The sequence below is a fragment of the Python bivittatus genome, unplaced genomic scaffold (assembly GCF_059951505.1).
Source record: "Python bivittatus isolate LINGU-HERP-01145 unplaced genomic scaffold, Pbiv_v1 ctg000340_np1212, whole genome shotgun sequence".
Taxonomy (NCBI): domain Eukaryota; kingdom Metazoa; phylum Chordata; class Lepidosauria; order Squamata; family Pythonidae; genus Python; species Python bivittatus.
The window spans coordinates 29,205,686-29,225,644 of record NW_028277056.1 but is presented as its reverse complement, the minus strand read 5'-3'; the positions used below and the strand labels follow the sequence as shown (position 1 = coordinate 29,225,644).

Genomic DNA, 19,959 nt, shown 5'->3' with positions numbered 1-19,959 from the left:
ATCAACTCTTCGCCGTCGACTTATTATGACGTAGGCATTTTTCATTGGAGAACCAGTGTTACGGAAAAATGAGCGGCCGTAGCGGAAACGGCGCGTTATCGCGTGCGTGCATTGAGGGGTAAGTGCGATTGCGCGCGGTTCCACTGTTAATTGCGCTCTAGGGCAAAAGTAGGTACCGTATTATGCAGGTCCGGAGTTTGTTAATTTCGTTTCCTACTTTCTTTATATAGTGTGTTCATAGGACGCCCTCCCCCCGTGCTTTCAGATGCATTGTAATGATGGCTTCCATATCCCTCAGCAAGCTGATTCCGGAGATGCTGTTAAAGCACGTTTGGAAGGCATTGGGTTGGGTTTTCTGTACGTAATAGGCAAAACACCTAAGAAAAGAAATTTATACCTGCTTCGCTATTGCGGTGTGGAGGGCATCTGCTATAGAGAAAACTAGCACAAGACTCTGCAAACCTTTTTTATATAGTGGAAGAAAAGCATTCAGCATCATGAATCGATCTCTAGTTTGGGGCTATGAAGCCTGAGTTGCAAAATCCGGAGGGCCACAAGATGGCAGCATAGAGAGACAAGAAAATATACCCGATGCTGCCCTTCAGTGTTCATCTGGACTTTTGCATGAAGCCCAGATCTAGTAGCCATGCCACATGGCAATATTCCAGTCCACTACCGGTGTTATAAATACTCATTATTGTCTAGTCTATATAAGTGGCCTGTTTTGGTGTATAAATCTGGTAAGGTAACCTGATGTCTTCCAGATACTTTAGATTGTACTTCATGCAGTCCATTCGCATTGGTGCTTATGAAAGTTGAGCATAGTAACAAATTACTTAGATGCACAGAAGTTAGTAATGCCCTCTGTGATTAGAAAGAAACATGAGCGTTTCCCTTTGTTTTTGTTTTTTCTAAGTGATAAGGAGCTTGAGAATCTATGTTGCTGCCCTTCAGCTGTTATCTTCTATCCCCAGTGATGGGAGGCATTTGGAGTTAACCATGAGGTGCCTTTCTGGACACCACAGTTGACCCAACATTCCTACTTTAGCAAACATTCAATATTGATTGGGGATGTTTATGTTCCATATTGAATTTTGGGCCATCCAAGTATTATGTACCAAATTTTTGCTGATTCTTTTCATCTTTCCCCACATTAGCATTCTATAAAGGGCTCTTTGTGTAATGTGACCAAAATATGATAATTTGAGTCTGGGCATTTGTTCCTTGAATGAGAATTCTGGATTGTATTGTTCTGTGCTATTCATTTATAACTGCATGCAAAGAGTAATAATTTGTAGATGAAGTACATAGTACTGCTGATAGTTATATTAGTCTTTTTATTATAAGCTGAAGAAATGAAGAACATTTTTTAAAATTTATTTCAAGATATGAAAAGTAGCATAAATAGAATTTTGCATTCAAGCTGTAAATTTAAAATAGCAAGGAATTAACATTTTTCTGTACTGGGTGCAATATACTCAAGGGTATAATGGCTGTATAAATGTTGCTGCTTTTGCCACTTTGGATGGAACAATAATGAAGTTAAGAAATGCTAACTAATTGATCACTGTTGCAATGATACCAATAAAGTTACTTCTCCTGCTTTTACACCCTCCTTTACACTAGAGAAGATCCTTATTCTGCTTTAACTGAGGTCTTAATGCAGGGTGTACTAACCAGAGGCTATATAACGACTATATCTCTTCTGGCCCCATGAGCAGGGCCATATTTTTAAATCTGGTTTAGAAGGTTGGAGGGTGGTCCCTTAAAAAAAAACAAAAAACTGATCCTAAAGATTTATTTAAGAATATTTATTCACAGACTTGAAAAAATATGAAGATATTTTAAGATGAAGAAAGCTAAAATTGTCTTAGCTAGGAAGAATTGCAGTACTAAAATGAATATTTTAACAAGGTTTAGCTTCCTATTCAAATGATTCCCGTATAAATTGAAGACAAGGTATTAAACAAGTAGGTGAGACAAAGAACTAACTTTATATGGTCTAACAAAAGGCTTAAGATTTTACAAGTCCTGAAAGAAAGAGGTGGATTGGTAATACCAAATTTCAAATTGTATTTTAAGCCAGGTGCTTAATTTAGATTAAAGATGGATTTTGTCACCTTACGGCTGGGTTACTTCTATTAAGGAAGCAGGTTTCCCTCATGGTTTATATAAATATCCTTGGTTCTGTACAAACAGAAAATACAACCTATAAGAGATCATTCAGTTATAACCAACTTATTGAAAATATGAGATAAATATAGAAAAAGAATTAGCCCTGACTTTTAGCCCCTAGCTTCAATATTAAATATTATTTTCATGTAGGTAAAGATAAAAAAAATTGACCAGTGAAGAGATATAACTTATACAGTCTGTAAGATTTAATTATTAATAAAATTAATATGAAATATTAAAAATTAATATAATATTGAGATTCTTCATTCATAGTGATTAGAATCACCTCACTGGTTTCAGTATGTCCAAATAGGCAATATAGTTCTAGAGGAATTACAGAAATAAGGTGGAATACTTAGAGACTTGACTGAATTTGAAAAACACATAATACAAAATTCAGAATGTTTGTTGGGGCTTATTTACAAGAGCTGGTGAAATATGAAATAGAAATTAGACAAGTTAAAGTTTGTGTTATTAAATATGTGCATTTAAATAGAACAATTTACATGCAACAGTGGGGATATCAATATAAGATAAATGATAAATTCATCATTATCATTACACTTAGAGAAAACTGATATAGGATGTTTTATTAATGGTATATTGCTTTAGTATTGATTGCTAAAATAGATAATTCATTTTCTAAAAGTTGTTGGAAATGCCATAATCAAGTTGAAACATTTCATATTTGGTGACGATGTTGTAAAGCCCAACAATTCTTTAGATGATTTATTATAGAACGAAACAAATTCTAAAAGTTGATTTCCCTTTCTGATCAGCCATTTTTATGTTAAACATTACCAAAAATTATATTCCCACAAAGTATAGTGAGTTGGCTTTGCATATGGTAGAGCTTCTAGGACACTCTATGATTTTAATTAGAAATTAATTCCCTCCAGAGAAAAAAATGACAAATTAAGTTGTAGGAGTATGCATCTTCATGAATTATAATTCTACATAAAGGCTTTTACTGCATCCATTGTTTGGGTTTCTCTTAACATAATGCTATCATATCTAAGCTTTTACTTGGTTTGCTAAATAAAGATAAAATTCTTAGATCAGGCAGATGTCTTGTAATTTTTCATTTTGACTTACAATTAGCATTAATTGACTATTGTAGTTAATTATTGCATATTGACTTCATATTATGAAAATGTTGTTAAAGATTTCAATTGATACAAGTTACTGTAATATGCAGCACTAATCTAATGGTGCTTTGAAATTTTTATTCAGTACTCTTTTCTATTTTTTTTCTCATTTTCCTTTCCATTTTTTCTTCTTTATTATGTTTTTTAAATATCTAATAAAATTTTTAAAAGATTTTTTAAAAATTGACCACTACCCTATTTTTCATGATTTAGGGAAGTGTTATGACTAAATGTCTTAAATCACAAACGCCCCAAATGTTGGTTCCTCTCATTCCAGTGATTTCATGACATCAGCAGCCACACTGTATGTGACAATTCCTCCCAAACTGTTTCCCAAATTTCTTTCTTAATTAGACATCCCACTAGAGGTCCATAGGAGGATAGGACATGCTTTATATTTTACAAGATCATGCTTTCTATTTTATAAGATCAGGGCACATTATTCTCAAAACTGGCTGGCAGTAGCTGTTTCAGGTTCTGGATGGAATCTTTCCAGTAGTATCTGAGAATTCCAAGAGTTGAACCTCTGGCATTTTGGTTTCCCAGTGTTACTTTCTTTTAAAAGTAGTTGGAGGTCTTTCAAAATGGAATTGGAGCTATTGGAAAAAAATAAGATCTTTGTTACAAATGTTGAACACGTACAGTTTTCCTCAGAAGAGGGATTCTCAATCTTTTGAATGAATGTTTTAGAAATCAGGTAGGTGCAGTATTTGTTTGACAAAAGGCTCTACTTATTGATCATTTGCTGTTCTCTCAGGTGTGTTGATGAAGATGAAATTGAATCTCTGCAAAGTAGTTGATGGCTGTCGCCTTGGGACAATGACTAATCTTGGCAAGAAAGGGGTTCAGTCGATGGAAATTCCAGGATGTCTGCTCTATACCAAAATGGGATCAGCACCACACCTGACATATGATACTCTACAGAATATTCAAGATATTCCTGTGGTTGCCCAGATTCCCCTTACAACACTGTGAGTGTAATTTCAGCCTTTGTAGGTAAAATAGGTGAGGCAAATGCAGACTTTGATCTGATTTCTTTTTAGATATACAGTATGTATGTTTTATATATTTTTTAATTTTTGCCGTTCTGATAGAATTATATTCAAATAGTGCTGTCCTATTTGTGCAAATGTAGACCCCTTTAACTTCAACAGGACTCTCTCTCAAGTCTTCTTTTTCCAGTTGGCTATAGGATTGTAGCCTGAGATACAAATGGTACAATGGTTTTATGTGCTAGTGTTAAACTGGATAATCATTTAGTTTACTGGTCACATATATCAACACTAGTCACTTAAGAGGAAGCAGTTTGTGCACTTTGAGAAGTACTTTGCATTGATTATCCTCAACTATATTAGAGCCAAGATATTTGTTGAGATTACAGGGGGTTCTCTTGGTGGTTAGAGTTGCTCTGGAGTCAATGGCTAAACAGTCATCACCTAAGCACTTCAGTGAATTCTTAAGCTGAGATGTCTTTCAAACTGCATTATTTACATATTGTCTAAAATTGCCTGTAGTTGCATGAATTGTAGTTGCCTATTTAATATGTTTTTCTGTTTGGATGCAGAGCAGATCTTCAGGAGGTCTTGCAGGAATATAAAGAAGGAATTGGAAAATTCATAGGTAAAGCTGTAGGGGTGGGTTTCACAGTTAATGGAACATGTTAATGTGTGTTCCTCCATTATATGGAGGCTTACAGCTCCTACCATGAATGTTTCTGTTACAAAGTTGCTCCATGCACATCTGGAAGTGATGTTCAGCACTGCAGATCCAGTTTTCTGTTGTTCATATGCACATGGGATAAAGTAAATAATCAGATTGTGAAAATATAGCTGCTATTGTGCAATTTACTTTAAATAAATCCCTGTACAAAAGACTCATAATTATGACTGATTATGAAATCAGAGATATAATACAGATAAAGACTACATTACAGTCATAGGTCAGAACAAACATAGTACAGGTAATCTTCTCTTAACAGCCAACGGTAGTTGGGACTGGAATTTCTATTGCTAAATGACGTCGTAAAGAGCGACGTGTCCTTAGCGATGTCAGTTCCAGCAGTTCTGGTTGTTGTTGTTAAGCAAATCCCATGCTGTCATTAACCATGACATCACTGCTAGCTTCCCCATTGACTTTGTCGGAAGCCGGCAGTGAAGGTTGCAAATGGCAATCACATGACTGTAGAATGCCATGACCAGTGATCCAGTCACCAAGCACCCAGATTGTAATCATCTGACTGCCGGGATGCTGCAATGGCCACAACTATGAGGATCAGTCATAAGTACCACTCGTTCAGTGCTGTCGTAACTTCAGATGGTTGCTGAATGAGTGGTTGTTAAATGAGGACTGCCTGTAGTACCATCAGAAAGCTTTAGAATCCAGCAATATGCATTATATTTCAGTATTAATAACCAATGACATACTGATCTATTTATTATTGGAGGTTGCATAAAATCTGATGACACTGCTGTGGCATTTACACATTTTATGATATTCTTAGAAGACTTATCTGCAAGCAGGAATTAATTGTCCCCCTAATTCTCCAGCCCACATGCAACAGCAAGTCTCCTGCGTTCTAACTGACGGCAAGAGAATCAGTAAGAAATTCTGATGTTCTCTTGCAACGTTGCTAGTTGACATTCCAAGAAAAAGTACCTTTTTTGTCTAAGTGAAATCAAGAAATGTGGCATTCTCATTTGAGAGCCTAGGGAGCTGAGTCCCTGGAATTAGAATTAATTCTCTTTATGGGCAACCCCCATAAGGCCTACTTTTGGCAACCTTCCTGTAATAATTTATGATCAGTTATGATCCAGGAGTTATGCTTTGGGATTTAAATTAGGATAAGGTGGGTAAAGGCGTGATCCATTTGAAATTGCAGGGTAGAGATGGCATTGGTGATTGACTTTTGCTTCTTGTGAAGGATGTTGATTAGATGGCTTAGAAGTTACTTGGAACAAGTATAATCTTTGGCTGTAGTCTGTAGAGTATGTAGACTCTAGAGGCGTTTTCACTTTCATTGTTAAATTTTAAATCCTTAAATTCTGTATCACTTATATCCTACATCAATCTAGCCATTCTGTACATCTGATGAAGTGAGCTTCAGCTCCTGAAAGCTTATGCTTTTTGTTTTGTTTTTAATGTTACTTGGAAAAGTTGTTACCAGATTCCTTCTGAATTTTTGTTACCATAAACTAACACAGTTCCTTTTGTACATTGTCCTGAAAGGTAAATAGGGATGATCAATGGAATTTATAGATTCTGGAGACTTGATTTTTAACAGTTTATTCAAAAAGAATAAGTGATACAATGCAGTATTGTTATAATTGATATAGTAGAAAAAAGTTTTATAGGCTCTATATTAAAGATAACATTTTATTTTGTACTCAGGTATGCCAGAATCTATATTATATTGTTCCCTTCAAGACCCTGCTGTTTGCTCTCCTCATGGCTACAACAGCATGAAGGTATAGTGAACTTGAGAGTTTGGTGACTTTTCAGTCTTCAGCTATTCACTCCCCTCCCAATTATTTTTAAGGAACAGTAGTAGTAGTGGCAGTAGCAGAGAAATGACTGTATAATTTTGTTCTTTTATTTTTTGTGAGAATCAGAATTATAATAGCAAGGGAGTTATGACTAAAAATCAGGGGACAGAAAAAAATATTCACCCCTTTAGAATCACATAGGCTTTGAAGTCAGTACTCTCACATTGCTGGGTGAGGCAGGAGAGCCAGCAGCAGCTCCCCAGGTGAAGGTGAAGGCCGGTTTTGCAGGAGCACTTCCAACACAAGCTGCAGAGTGCACACTGTGCCTCTGGGAAGCCCACATTCCTCCAGTTCTGCCACCACCCCAAACAGCGCCTCCCACAGAACCTCCACCATTGCCCAGAGAGCCACCACTGGCTCTCCTGCCTCACCCAGTGATGGAGAGTGCCACACTTGCCATCCCGATGCCTCCTCCCTGACCAGACCTGGCAAGCTTCTTTCAGCAGATGAGGCTTTGCCAACCTGCCACACTCACTGCATGCATCCCAGGGCTGCATCCTCACCCAGCACCTGGATCCCAGGCCAACAGCAGGAGGGAGAAGATGGTGATCAGTTGGGGACAGCAGCAGGCAGCAGGAGTAGGTGGCGGAGTGCAGGGCACCGAAAAGGGCAAAGATGGGGGGAAGATAGGCAGGTAAAGGGAGTTGAAGTGCCCCTGTGGTTGTAAGTGCAGTGGGCTGCCAAGTGCCTGAATTTTGATCACGTGACCGTGGGGGCACTGCAACGGTCATAACTTCAGGGATTGGTTGTAAGTCCCTTTGTTCAGCGCTGCCATAACTTTGAATGGTCACTGAACAAATGGTTGTAAGTCTAGGATTACTTGTAATTGTTGAGATTTTTGAGATGGGAGAAGAGAAAACAGTAGGTAGTTTTGATTTTGCATTGAAAGAGGCAAAATCCTAGGCATAGAATACAAAAGGAAGATATGACAGGTAGGCCTTAGCAAAGGAGAGATACGGAAGATTCGTGCATAGTCAGATGGAAGACAAGTAGAATAGAATGAATTTATAGTGGATAAAATCATCCAATTTTCTCTTTCCTTGTTTCTGACAGACTGTATCTATATGGAACAATAGAGGACGGAAAGAATTCACAGCTTCAAAGTTCATGGACATCCAAAAGGTTATTCAGCCAGACTGGTTCCAGTGTCTGTCAGATGGAGACACTATTTCAGGAGACATCTCCAAAAAGAAAGCCAAGAAATCTGTAGATCGATCGCTGTGCTTTTTGGATGAATGCTTACAGCTTCAAGGAAATTCTCCAGTAAGTGTTAAATCTTTTTGAGGTATACTCATAGCAGTTACTTGCTAATTTTTAGACATTTTGGTAAACATACTGTAGGTTGCAGAATTCCTGGAATGTGTCTGACAACTTCTATATTTCTGAAATCTATAGAAAAGAATACACTGTCTTTTTTATCTGTCTCTCTGTGTTCTTTTCTGTTGTATAGGACTAAATATAATGATTCATCCCCTTTGTATTATTAATTTAATTTTATATCAATAAACCAGATTATTTTAAGGCTGTGTTGCTGTGCACTGCTTCCACAAACTTCTTTGCAAAAAAAACCCCTAACTGGAGCCATTTCAGTTTCTCACATAGAGACTTTATTTTTGTGTCATAATCTCTGTATATCATTCTATTTAAAAAATAAAAAGATATAAAATTTATATCTTGCCTTTACAAAGCCCAAGGAACCTTACAATAAATATTAAAAATAATCATATGGAATAAATTTCATATGGAGTCTCCATCTTTGTGTTGGCAGAAAGGCTGATAATAATGAAAAAGTAACTTTAATATATGCATTGAGAAACTAGTACAGTGGAACCTCGGTTTACGAACTTAATTCGTTCCGTGACTCTGGTCGCACCCCGAATTGGTCGCAACCCGAAGGAAATTTCCCCATAAGGTTCAATGTAATTACCGTTAATCCGTTCTGGCATGGAGGACAGGGAGGCAGCTATTGCTTGGAGGGAGAGTCCCCCTCCCTACAACCACGTGTCAGGGGCAGAAAATGGCCGCGGACCACGTGTCAGGGGTGGAAAAATGGCCGCAGACCACGTGTCAGGGGCGGAAAATGGCCGCGGACCACGTGTCAGGGGCAGAAAAATGGCTGCGGACCTTGTCACGGGAGGGAAAATGGCCACGTATCCTGTTTGTACCCCGAGGCGGAGTTCGCAAACCGAGGTAAATTTTTGCGGCTGGAGCTGGTCGTAACCCGAAAAGTTCGTTAACAGAGGCGTTCGTAACCTGAGGTACCACTGTACATGCGCTGTCCTTCCAAAACAAATAAAAATTACTCTAGTGTTGGTCATTTGGCCTTTTAAAAGGAAAAAAATAGTTTAATCTTCAGGTAGGAAAAATACTGCTCAGAAGTCTTTATTCACTGTACCTTTTATAAGGAAGTGGCAGTTTAGACCTGAGTAGGAGAAGCACACTTCTCTGACAGAAGACAATTTCAACCTGCTGGGAAGAATAGTAGTAAAAAAATCATAGTCTTAACAAGAGCCATCAACAGTAGGACTAAGAATCATATGTGTATTTAAAATATTGTCTAAGATCATAATGTTAATTTTGGTTAGATATGGGGGTGAAGAGGAAGAAAAATAAATGCCAACTTATTTTAAGTCTTATGTCCTTTGCTCCCCCTGTACTTATATTATTGTTTGATATCACTGGTGCAACAATCTGCAGGAAAGCTAACTTAGCCTACTTTCCGTTCAGACTCGATCCAACGTCTGTTGAACCAAAGGATGTATTTATATTACATTTACAACTTTCTTCCGTACCAGGAATTGCAACAAAGTTTGATGATTGGAGCTATTGAAGGTGGAGATGTATTGGAGGAAAGACTAAGATCAGCAAGGGAGACTGCCAAGAGACCAGTGGCTGGATTCCTGTTGGATGGCTTTCAGGGAAATACCATGACTAAGGAGACTAAATTGGAGCTCTTATCCTCAGTTACAGCTGTGCTGCCAGAACATAAACCAAGGTCAAAGCTAAATGGAATTTTTATCTAAGCATACATAATATAGCACTTGGATGGCTTTCTGAAAACACACAAACACAGAGCACTTTTTAAATGTATGATGAGATACTGTGTTATGTGCTGTTAGAAAATTTGATTTTGGTAACTTAAGACTTGGGAAATTCACAGGTGATGTGTGCTGCATGAGCTGCTCCCACCCTTTTGTTTTACGCTCCAGAGCACCCAAGATTATCCTGGGAAGTAATAAAATGGCCATTTTTGGAAGCATGTGTTGTTTTGGGGATATTTTAAAGCTCATGTTGTGTCATTCACTCAATTACATTGAAAATTGGGAAAAAGAGGCTGGAATTTGGGATCCCATTATTTGTGATTATTAAGTTTGAAGTTATTACAGTGTCATTAATACGGATGCATCTATTTATATATTCTGTTTGTTAATTCATTTAGCACCATAAAATTGTTATTTTTTAAATTACCAATGTCAAAAGATACTAGTATTTTTAAACTATTGTAGTACTACTTCAAATTGACAATGTAGCCTCAATCAAAAATACATTCTGACAATTGCAGATCCTTAATTTATGAAGCCATCTGCAAATTGCACCAGTCTTTAGTAAAGAATGTTGCCAACTGAAGCTCTGAATATTTATTGATTTGATTTGATTTGATTTAGGTACCACCTCACTCCAAAATGACTCTGGGCAGTCCATAGTATCAAACAAACAACAAGATAAAAATACATGCAATATAAATAAACAAGTTAGCATCTGATCAATCAATACATTATATATACAAAGACTCATCCAACAAGGGGACCCATCCACGCTACCCCAAGGCCCGGGAGAATAGCCAGGGAACAGACTGGGAAAACAACATGTTTTCCAGCTTTTAAAATGTGTGTATGTGTGTGTGTGTGTGTTTGTACATGGAAAGAGAACAGGAATTGAGTTCAACCTTTCAGAACGAGAACATTATCAGACCAAAGAGTTGTGTAGTTCAGCTTCTAATACTATTGTTCAGTGCTCCTTAAAGAGAAATCAGTTCTCTTTTATTTCCCCAGTCTTTCCAAAATAAGTTATATTGAATTATAAACACAGTTTGCCTTCCTCCTGATAAAGTGGTCACCTCTGCATTGGCTATCATCTTTGTTCTCTCAGGTCTAGATAAAGATATGAACTATACAAATAATGGAGGACAACAATATGGCTATCAAATTTTGCAGGCATCATCCTATTTTTAATAAGTATCTTAGATAGCTATTAGAAAAGTTGCAGTTAAGGAACTATAGATGTTAATTATTTGTGTAACTGTTTTGTTAACAGAATAAAATTATCCTAGCCAGGAAGCTTAAAAACTAAGATAGTTTATATAGTTGTCAGCATACTAGTCCTGTGGAGAGAGAAATTGCTATTTCTTCACCTCTCCAGTCTTTGTCAGAACTAGTAGCTGAATTTAGAGTCTGGCATTCCTGTCTCTAATAATAGTGCAAGGTGCTTGGTAAATCCAGCTACATTTTCAAGTCCCAATGGGACATTTTTGTGCATGCTGTTGGGAAAACATTGTTTGTGTTTGAAAGAATTATTCTGGGCACAACGAGCTCATGGTGATGTAGAAAATATGAAAGTGAAATGTGCAACATACCAGTGCTATGATTTATCCTTTTTGCTTTGGTTTGGTTTTGCATGACAAGAGAATTCTAAAAAAGAAGTAGGTGTGTGTGTGTGTGTGTGTGTATTCATTCATTCTATTATATTTTTTTGCCTTCAAGTCAGACTTGACTTGGGGTGACTGTATGGACAGGTTTAGACAATATTTTCAGAAGTGGTTTGCCTTTGGCTTCTTTCTAGGGCTAAGATAGTATGACTGGCCCAAATCCCTTAGTTAGTTTCCATGCCAAAGCAAGCGTAAAACTTAGGGTTCCTTGCTTCTAGTCCAGCACCTTAACCACTAGATCAAACAGACTCTCAGGTATATTTTTAGGTATTCTCAGTTTTGAAAAGCTCTGTATGTTATAACAGCATTTATGTCATCACATACAGTTCTGTAATAGCGTAATAATGCCAGGGACCCAGTGCAGCTTTCCATCCTTCCAGAAGGGCACCAAGGCCTTCTGGTAGTGCAGTAATGTCATCAAAATCCCCTCTGAAAAAATGGTCCCAAGCAGTTGAATTTTATCTACCTTTATTTTGGAAAAATAACAGCACCACCAAAAATCTGAAGATACTGGAGTCTGCAACTGGCATGTTCAGGGCTACATCACACACATAAGTAGGATGTATACTTCAGAGTTTCATGCTGAGGCTATAACAATGTTCATTCAATTTTCTTTCACTTTAAAGGGAACATAATCATGAATCAGCAACAGGCATAAACTAGCATGTTTGATAAATAAAGAAATTACAAGCACTGTCTCTTGGTTGTCGCAGTTGTCATTACCCATTCAAGTGTGCCACTAAATAAATAGCTGTTGTCATTGGTCAAATGAAATGTCCATCTGATGGTTGGGATGCAAGGCAATTTCATATCTACTGTGAAATGTTGAATGACTTAGAAAGTCGTCCTTATGTTGTATCTTCCCTCTTACATTGTAGAGAAAGTTTGGATTAAATTTAGTGGATTCAACTACTATTTCAGATGCAGTGTTCAAGATATGGTTGGTAACTTAAAGATCTTTATAGCAGTTATATTCCAACTAAGTGCCCTTCAGATGACTTGTACTTCTGTTCCCCAAATTTCCATCCAGTCTTCTTGTCTTTAGCCATATTAAGGATTTTGGAAGAAGTACAACACTTCTGGAGGCCTCCCACTTTGGGAGAATGGTCTACACAATATGCTTGGTTCAAAGAGTAAATATTCACATATGTTACCTCTTAAGGTAGGGTAGGAAGTCAGGCTTTGAGGCTTTTCTCATCTACTTCTGAATCTTGGGGCAAAGCAGTTTTGGAATTCTGATAAATTGGTGGATGTGAATCCTAAGGCATTTAGGGAAGGACATAAAGCCTTCTACTTCTGTCAGGCTTTATGGGACATGCTTCATCTATTACTCAGAAAGTTTGTTGGTTGTTTGGGACTAGTTATAAATATCTACATAACTTCATTATTAGACATAATTATTGTAAGTATAACTCAGAACTGTAAGGTAAAATTGGAGAGCAGTATAGAAATAGAATGGGAAATAAATAGATTGCAATAAACTGTACCAATTACTACTTTAAAGTGGCTTGTTTCTATCTATTGCAGACTGATCCATGGTATTGGTGAGCCAGATGAAGTCCTAGAGTGCATTAAGAGAGGAATAGATATTTTTGAGAGTTGTTTTCCTTATCAGGTGACAGAACGATGTTGTGCTTTGTCCTTCAGCTATGATTATCAACTGAATCCTGAATCAGCAGGTATTTGTCTTAATAATCTTATGTGTGGGTGGATATTTGAATAAAATATTGATCATGTGGGTTTTATGCTTCTCAGATTGCAATCTGTACACCTTCTGTATAACATCCTTCTGAGTTGCCATGCACAAGATTATGTTGTTAATCATCTTCTCCTTTCTGTTCTGTTGTACTGTAAACAAAACCTTACTTGATATACTAGAAGTGCTGCTTCCAATTGAGGCTTAAGCTTACAGTTAAGACCACTATTATTTACAGTGAAACCTCAATTTAGTAGATCTCAACAGATTTTGCATTCAGTGAACTAAAGTTCTGCAACAGTTTACACAATTACTGTAATATTTTCATCACATAAATGATGTAAATGGATGCATGTGACCTAATTTGCATCATTTGGGTAATAGCATTATGCAGATGACGTAAATCACCCCAGAGCCTTCATGTCTGACAGATATTTATAAATAATGGACAACCGTTCCTCCGAGTTAGTTTGTTAAAACAAGGTTTTGCTGATGACTAGCATTTTAAATCAGAAAGTTAAAATAATTCCTCACTTCAACCCCACATGGCTGAAGAAACCAAAACACAGTTTAAGAACTTTTTCTTTTTGGCTTTGCCTTACTGATACTTTTTCTAAAAAACTGCACACATTAATGAGAATCACATATGCACAGTTTGTTTCCTTGTCCTTTGGATTTCAAACTGCAAATATATCGATTGATAAAGGAAATTTAAGGACTGTACTTTTTAAAATGCAAATATTTTCCAAAACAGTGAAGCTACTGTCATTCCCAAATAGAGTAAGTGTAAGAATAAAAAAAGCAGTGGAGGGTATTCTTAATGGCTGTGGATTTTCATGCCTTGACAACTCAGAACTGACAAGTATATCTTTTATCACCTTTTCGGGAAGCTTCTCACAATTTGGCAAGTCATGCAGATTCTACAGTAAAGTGCAAAGAGTAACTAATCTATTATTTTGCCCACCATTTATAAGACAAGCTGTCAAGTCTCTGTGCATCTTATTAAAGTATACACAAACTCATAATCTAGTTTTAGAATTTTAAAATGATGAAGAGGATTTCCATGTATTTTATATCTTTCCTCCCAACGATTATATGAAAGTTCAATCCTGCTAGGAATATACGGCTTTTTTCCTCTTTAAGATTATCACTGCCTTGATGGCTTAACCTCAATTTTCTGATTTGAAACATAAGAGCAAACTGATAGATTGCGAACTCTGTTTTAATAAAAAAAATAAGTACAACTGCAAATTGCATTTAATAAAATTTGGTTAGAATGTTGTATTGCTTATTTTGAGAGGGTGTAGGGTTACAGAAGAATGAGAAGTGCAGCCATTTAAATTTCAAGCTCTCATCCTATTAGTTTGCCTCACTTTCACCTGTTTTATTGTCTTGTGAGTATCAAGATTTGATTCCAGCATTTTGTGATATTATTTAAACATTTTAAATCCACTGTGGCACTGAATAGTGCCATGTTCTTTAAGTATGAACTTTTCCTTTATTGCAGTTGTAAAAGAAAATGGACAAACGGAGGTGAGGAAAGATGATGAAAAAACAAAAGATGAAACATGCAGTGAAGCACAAGAAATGACTTCATTTGAAATACATCTGAAAGAAAAGAAGTATGTTGGCTCGTGTTGATTTAAAATGTCAGCTTTTCCTATGGGTTGGTCTCAAGTAATTTTATAGTGCTGTTTGCATTAATTTGGGAATAAGTTCCCCTGAACACAGTGGGCCTAATTTCATAAACAGGTGGTTGCCCAATATTCCCCATGCCATCTTGAGAGCTTAGTAATTAATCAGTAATATGGTTTCTTACCAATTTCAGGTGGGAAACATTCAAAATTTGAAGCTTAAGCCCTAAAATAGGCTTAACATTTAGAGAGGCAAATTCCCAATCTTTCTCCAAGAAAATCTTAGCCCTGCAAGTTTTGCATGACCTCAGAGACATTACATGCAAACCCTAATTATCAAAAGGGTGCTGATTCCTTTTGTATTTTCTTATCTGATAACAAGTCCCATTGAATTTAAAGGAATTATTAAGTTGTTTTGCATATGAATTTATTGTGTCTTGAGTCAAGCCATGGCTGACCAATAATTCTGCAGGATGACCAATAGTTATTAATTCTTAGTTGCTATTGAATAAGTATCCTCTCTTCTATTTGCTACTAAATACTTTTGATGCTTTTAGACCAGTATGTACAGTATGTCTGAGCCGAGGAAAAATTAGATCACAGCCATTTTTAAAAAATAGCATTTTTTAGTGGCTTGGGTTTTGATGCTGTGTTTTGGACACTCTAGGGGGATGAACTTATAATTTGGGACACTCACAAATCCTTAACCATCCTATTATATATAATTTTATAAGGTCAACATATCTACAGTAGGTATTTCATCATGATGTTTCTGAACTACCTTCTTAACAATCTGTATGGATCTCTTGTAATGTCAGTAATATAATGAAGCTTTCTCAGAGTGTTTTTCCTCCATGAGAGTGACATTATTTAGAAGACAACAGGGTCATGCTTGCTGATTTTGCCTTGTTTGTCCTCCAGTACCCTGGTCCTGCTCTAGCCATGTATTGAAAAAAGATCTAAAAATACCCCAACATGCCAAACAAGTATAGGGCAGTTCCAGGAACAGCCAGTAAACATTCCATTTCATACTTTTTCCATGCAGGTGGGACCAGTGGGGAATGCAAGGGCATAATATAGTGTGGCTCATGCCTAGAGCTCCATTATCAAAAATAAGTCTGACTAAAACTAGTGAAGTACAGAGAGCAGCAATAATTGATATAGAAAAGAACATACCTACTATTGTAATACTAATTAAAACTTGCTAAAATTTTTCAATAAGAAATGATGGATTGGACAACACATGTTTTTAAGTTCCATAACATTTCATTTGTGGTTGTTTTATCTGATAAGTCCTTTGTCAATTGATCTAATAACAGTTCATTTCACCCACACTATTACAGCAAAATATGTCAGTGCTTCTCTAGATTGTAAGCTCCTTAAACCTGGGACCTATTCTGACATTTTTTGTGAAGTACCATGTATATGGATAATAGTCTATAATGATGATAACATCATTAAGTGTGCATGCTGTGTTCAGCAATTAGATATACAGTTAGTTTTTAGAGTTGCCTCACTGTGCCCAAAGTGTGGGCTTAGCTGAGTAGATGATTTACTTCTTTCTTATCTGTAAATATGCTTTTCTCTTTTAGGTACCAGGATGATTTTAATCCTTTAGTAAATGGATGCTCATGCTATTGCTGCCAAAACCACAGTCGTGCCTATATCCATCACCTCCTCATGACCAAGGAGCTGCTGGCTTATGTGCTCCTTATGACGCATAACTTTCAGCATTACTTTAACTTCTTTTCTTCTGTCCGAAATGCTTTGAAAGAAGATAAGTTGGATCAGTTGAGGAAGATTATCAGCAGGCAGGCCCTCTGAGCTCAGATGTGTAAAAAGCAGCTTCCCCAACCTGGTTTACCCTTCTGGATCAAGTTTATGGAACAGGGCTGTTATACAATAGTAGCAGGATAGAAGCCCATGATAGAAGAAGATCCATGTTTTGCCTGCCATCTCATATCTGAGTATAACTTTTTTAGTTCCTGTAAATTTAGGAAAAATTGAGAGTTTTTCAGAGTCATTAATCTTTGAAAAATATAAAAATAAGGTTATTGTTTTAGAAATATTCACATAGTTTTCTGAATTGTATTAATGATATTAACAATTTATGGACACTTGAACTGCAGTGAGAAGAAAAGAACATCAACTAACTTAAGAATTAGAGAGAATGGGGAAAAACTGCAGCTTTTGTACAGCTATTGTATATTAATCTATTTTGGTTTTTTAAAAAATTATCAGAAAAAAAGTGATGTAGCTAGAAATCATAGGAAAAAAGAATACTTGCTGTTATGAGTTGCACCTCACTTGGACTCTTCTGATGGTGGGAACATTTTCCAAATGAATGCATTCCTTAAAGTTCTCTGCGTTCTTGTTAGCCAGAGGGCTTTTTTTCTTATATTGTAAGTTGCCTATTAGAGAACCCGATTTTAATAACATCAAAGGATAGCTGTTTATCTCAAGGGTGGATTCTTTGAACAATATCCTTTTATGGTGATTTTTTTTGGGGGGGGGTAAGGCTTTGATAGTAAAAGCAAATACAGGAGAGAATATGTTCCAGTCCTATTTAGTTTATTTGGCACAATTTTCTTTTTTACTGGATTTTTTTACTACTATATTTGAATGTTAAAGATTTTTATATTATTATATTTATTGTACTGCATGAGGAAATTTAATAAGACTTTTATATTTTTGCATTACTGGGAAACAGTAGGAAGGAGGGAGGGAGGGGAAGAGAGAGAGAGAACTCATAAAATAGGGAAATATTGTGAGAGAGGGGAGACCAGACAAGATGATCATCCAAAAAGCCAGTTTGAAGACTGGAGAGACAGACTGGCCTGACCTCTCTCATAAGAGCCAACTCTCAGGTTTAAGAAAGAGCTGGAGTTGTTTAAGCATGACTAAAAACAATTCAGTAATTATCAGAGGTCAGTAGGAATTTGTCAAGAACAAAGACTAATCTTATGTTTTGATTAAGTTCCTTGATAGATTGTGACAATGCTCTGGACAATAGATGCTCACCTCCTTTGTAATAGCTCGCCTCACAAGGTAAGGCTGGGTCCTGTTCTCCTGGCCCTCCAGAAGCTCATAAGAACTTAGCTGTTCTGCAAGGCCTTTAGGAACTGACTGCTGTAGAGCTCCTAGTGCCAGGAAAATTATATTAAATTATTTTTTACCATAATTTAATATTTTATTTCTGTTCTTGTAGGTTACTGTTGTTATTGTATTGACTGCAGTTGTTGCTTTTGTACACTACTTGGCCTTGACAGAAGTAGTTTATAAAATTCATAAAAGAAAAGCTTTTAACAAAGGAGGCCATGATATGTTGATTAGCAAGCTATTTAAGTGTGGGATGCATATATTAACAAGCCGGTGAATGGAAAACCTTAAGCAATGTAGTGTTACAACATGCTGTAATGCAAAGGAATTCTCACCCAGTTTGCTTAAAAAACTTGCTCATCTCCAAATTCTGCCCTTCTCTTGGGCTTAATTCCAAACAACTGCCGTAGATGGGGTGCCAAATTTTTACTTACTATATGCTGTGAAACAGAGAGAGACTTCAGTCCTATATCAAACAATAAGCTGCACATACTGAATCCAAAGGATTTATTACTAAGCAGGTTTATACATGTTTTTGCTCTTAGCCACATAAATAAAAGAAGGAAGTACATGGTGGATTTTCTAAAAGCATAGCTGAGCTATTGAGGCTGTGGGTTTTGCATGACTTCCAGTCAGAGTTGTCCTCGTTTGAAAATAAGCAGAAGTTTTCAGGGGGCACAAGATTTCCTTGTTACTTTACTATTCAAGTTAGATATACTTAAGATGTGACCTTACTTATTCACCAGGATCTCAAGATGTATACGGTTATTTAACAAAGCCATTGTCTCATGGAGTGAGTGGGGAAGAAGGGAAGGCACAGGGGTTCTTGACGGAAATATCTTTTTTTAAAAAAAAATTAGAAATACCCTCAGGGGTGGAAAGTGTTCCTCTACCTGAAACTGGGAAAGTTGCTACTAGTTAAAAAATAGCACTGAGCCAGATAGATTAGTAGTCTGGTTCCATATAAGGTAACTTTGTAGTTCTCTTTATATATGTCTACTTTGAGGGGAGAATCTTTCAGTGCCTGTACAGATATATGGTAGATTGGAGTGCTGCTTTTCTCCCTCTTGATTGCCAGTACAAGATTTTACAAAACTAAGTTTGCACTGCTACTAAGCAGAGTTTAGATGTTAGAAGTATTAATGTATAGGAACACTATTATTCCAGCAATATGTTTGTGGCTGAAAAGCTATAATACTGCACTATGCAACCTAATTAATCATTTCTAATTAATAGAATGTGTCTATTAGTTATTTTTTTAAAAAATCAGCCTAGAAACTCTTGAAAGTAAAGCTGCATTTGTTTAATTATTAAACAAGTTGCAGTATTTCAAATGAAATTTTCTGAAGATATCATCAGAACAGTGTCTTGTAAATAGTTTCTTTCTTGTCTGGACTTTATTGTTCTGTGAAGGATTGGGATTGTTTAAAATGTGCTTGTTGCATATAGCACTGAAGTTCTCCTCTTAATTGCTCCATTTCAGTCTTAATATTACTTTTTATATCAAGCTTTGGTATAAAATCTAATGGTGCTATATTTAACATTTCAGACTGCTAGATACTAGATGAGTAGAGGTCCTGCAGGTCCAGGTTTAACCTTGTCTACCTTGGAAAAACCCAACCAGGTTGCAGCAGACTTTTTGCATCTCTGTACAACTGTGGCACTTGGATTGCCATTCTTTGAACTGGACCTGTCTCCATCCTTTTAATTAAGAAGCTATGTTTATCTCCATGCTGAGAATATTTTCACTAGCTGATGTCAGACTAGAATGGCTAAAGCTACACAGCTTTAAATGTGTTCTGAAAGTTGCTGGCTTGTGAGTGTTTGTGAAAATGTATATTTGGATTTCACAAAATCTGAGGCTCTGTATGTCTTTCCCAAAGTCATCATGCTTAGCCAAAACTTTTCTAGCCATCTTCTAATGCAGTGGTTCTTAAACTATTTGACCCAATTACCCCTT

At 36.5% G+C, this 19,959-nt stretch overlaps 1 protein-coding gene across 3 annotated transcripts; it reads left to right on the top strand.

Moving 5' to 3' along the window:
- Positions 1–60: 60 nt before the first annotated feature.
- On the top strand, positions 61–17,258 carry QTRT2 (queuine tRNA-ribosyltransferase accessory subunit 2). Of its 3 annotated transcripts, none has more exons than XM_015888681.3 (9): positions 61–118; positions 4,081–4,294; positions 4,888–4,943; positions 6,711–6,787; positions 7,919–8,128; positions 9,661–9,860; positions 13,098–13,249; positions 14,774–14,888; positions 16,493–17,258. In XM_015888681.3, the coding sequence occupies exons 2-9, from the start codon at positions 4,089–4,091 to the stop codon at positions 16,722–16,724; spliced, it is 1,248 nt and encodes a 415-aa protein (XP_015744167.1). In that variant the 5' UTR covers positions 61–118; positions 4,081–4,088; the 3' UTR covers positions 16,725–17,258. The 3 variants fall into 3 exon arrangements, with proteins under 3 accessions (XP_015744167.1, XP_025024666.1, XP_025024667.1); XM_025168898.2 differs by having other exon boundaries at positions 116–168; XM_025168899.2 differs by lacking the exon at positions 61–118 and having other exon boundaries at positions 4,101–4,294; positions 4,893–4,943.
- Positions 17,259–19,959: the final 2,701 nt, after the last annotated feature.

Coding starts and splice junctions, on each gene's coding strand:
- QTRT2 (XM_015888681.3), top strand. CDS start 4,089: ATGAAGATGAAATTGAATCTCTGCAAAGTAGTTGATGGCTGTCGCCTT. Junction 4,295..4,887: donor CAGATTCCCCTTACAACACT/GTGAGTGTAATT, acceptor GTTTGGATGCAG/AGCAGATCTTCAGGAGGTCT. Junction 8,129..9,660: donor AGCTTCAAGGAAATTCTCCA/GTAAGTGTTAAA, acceptor CTTCCGTACCAG/GAATTGCAACAAAGTTTGAT.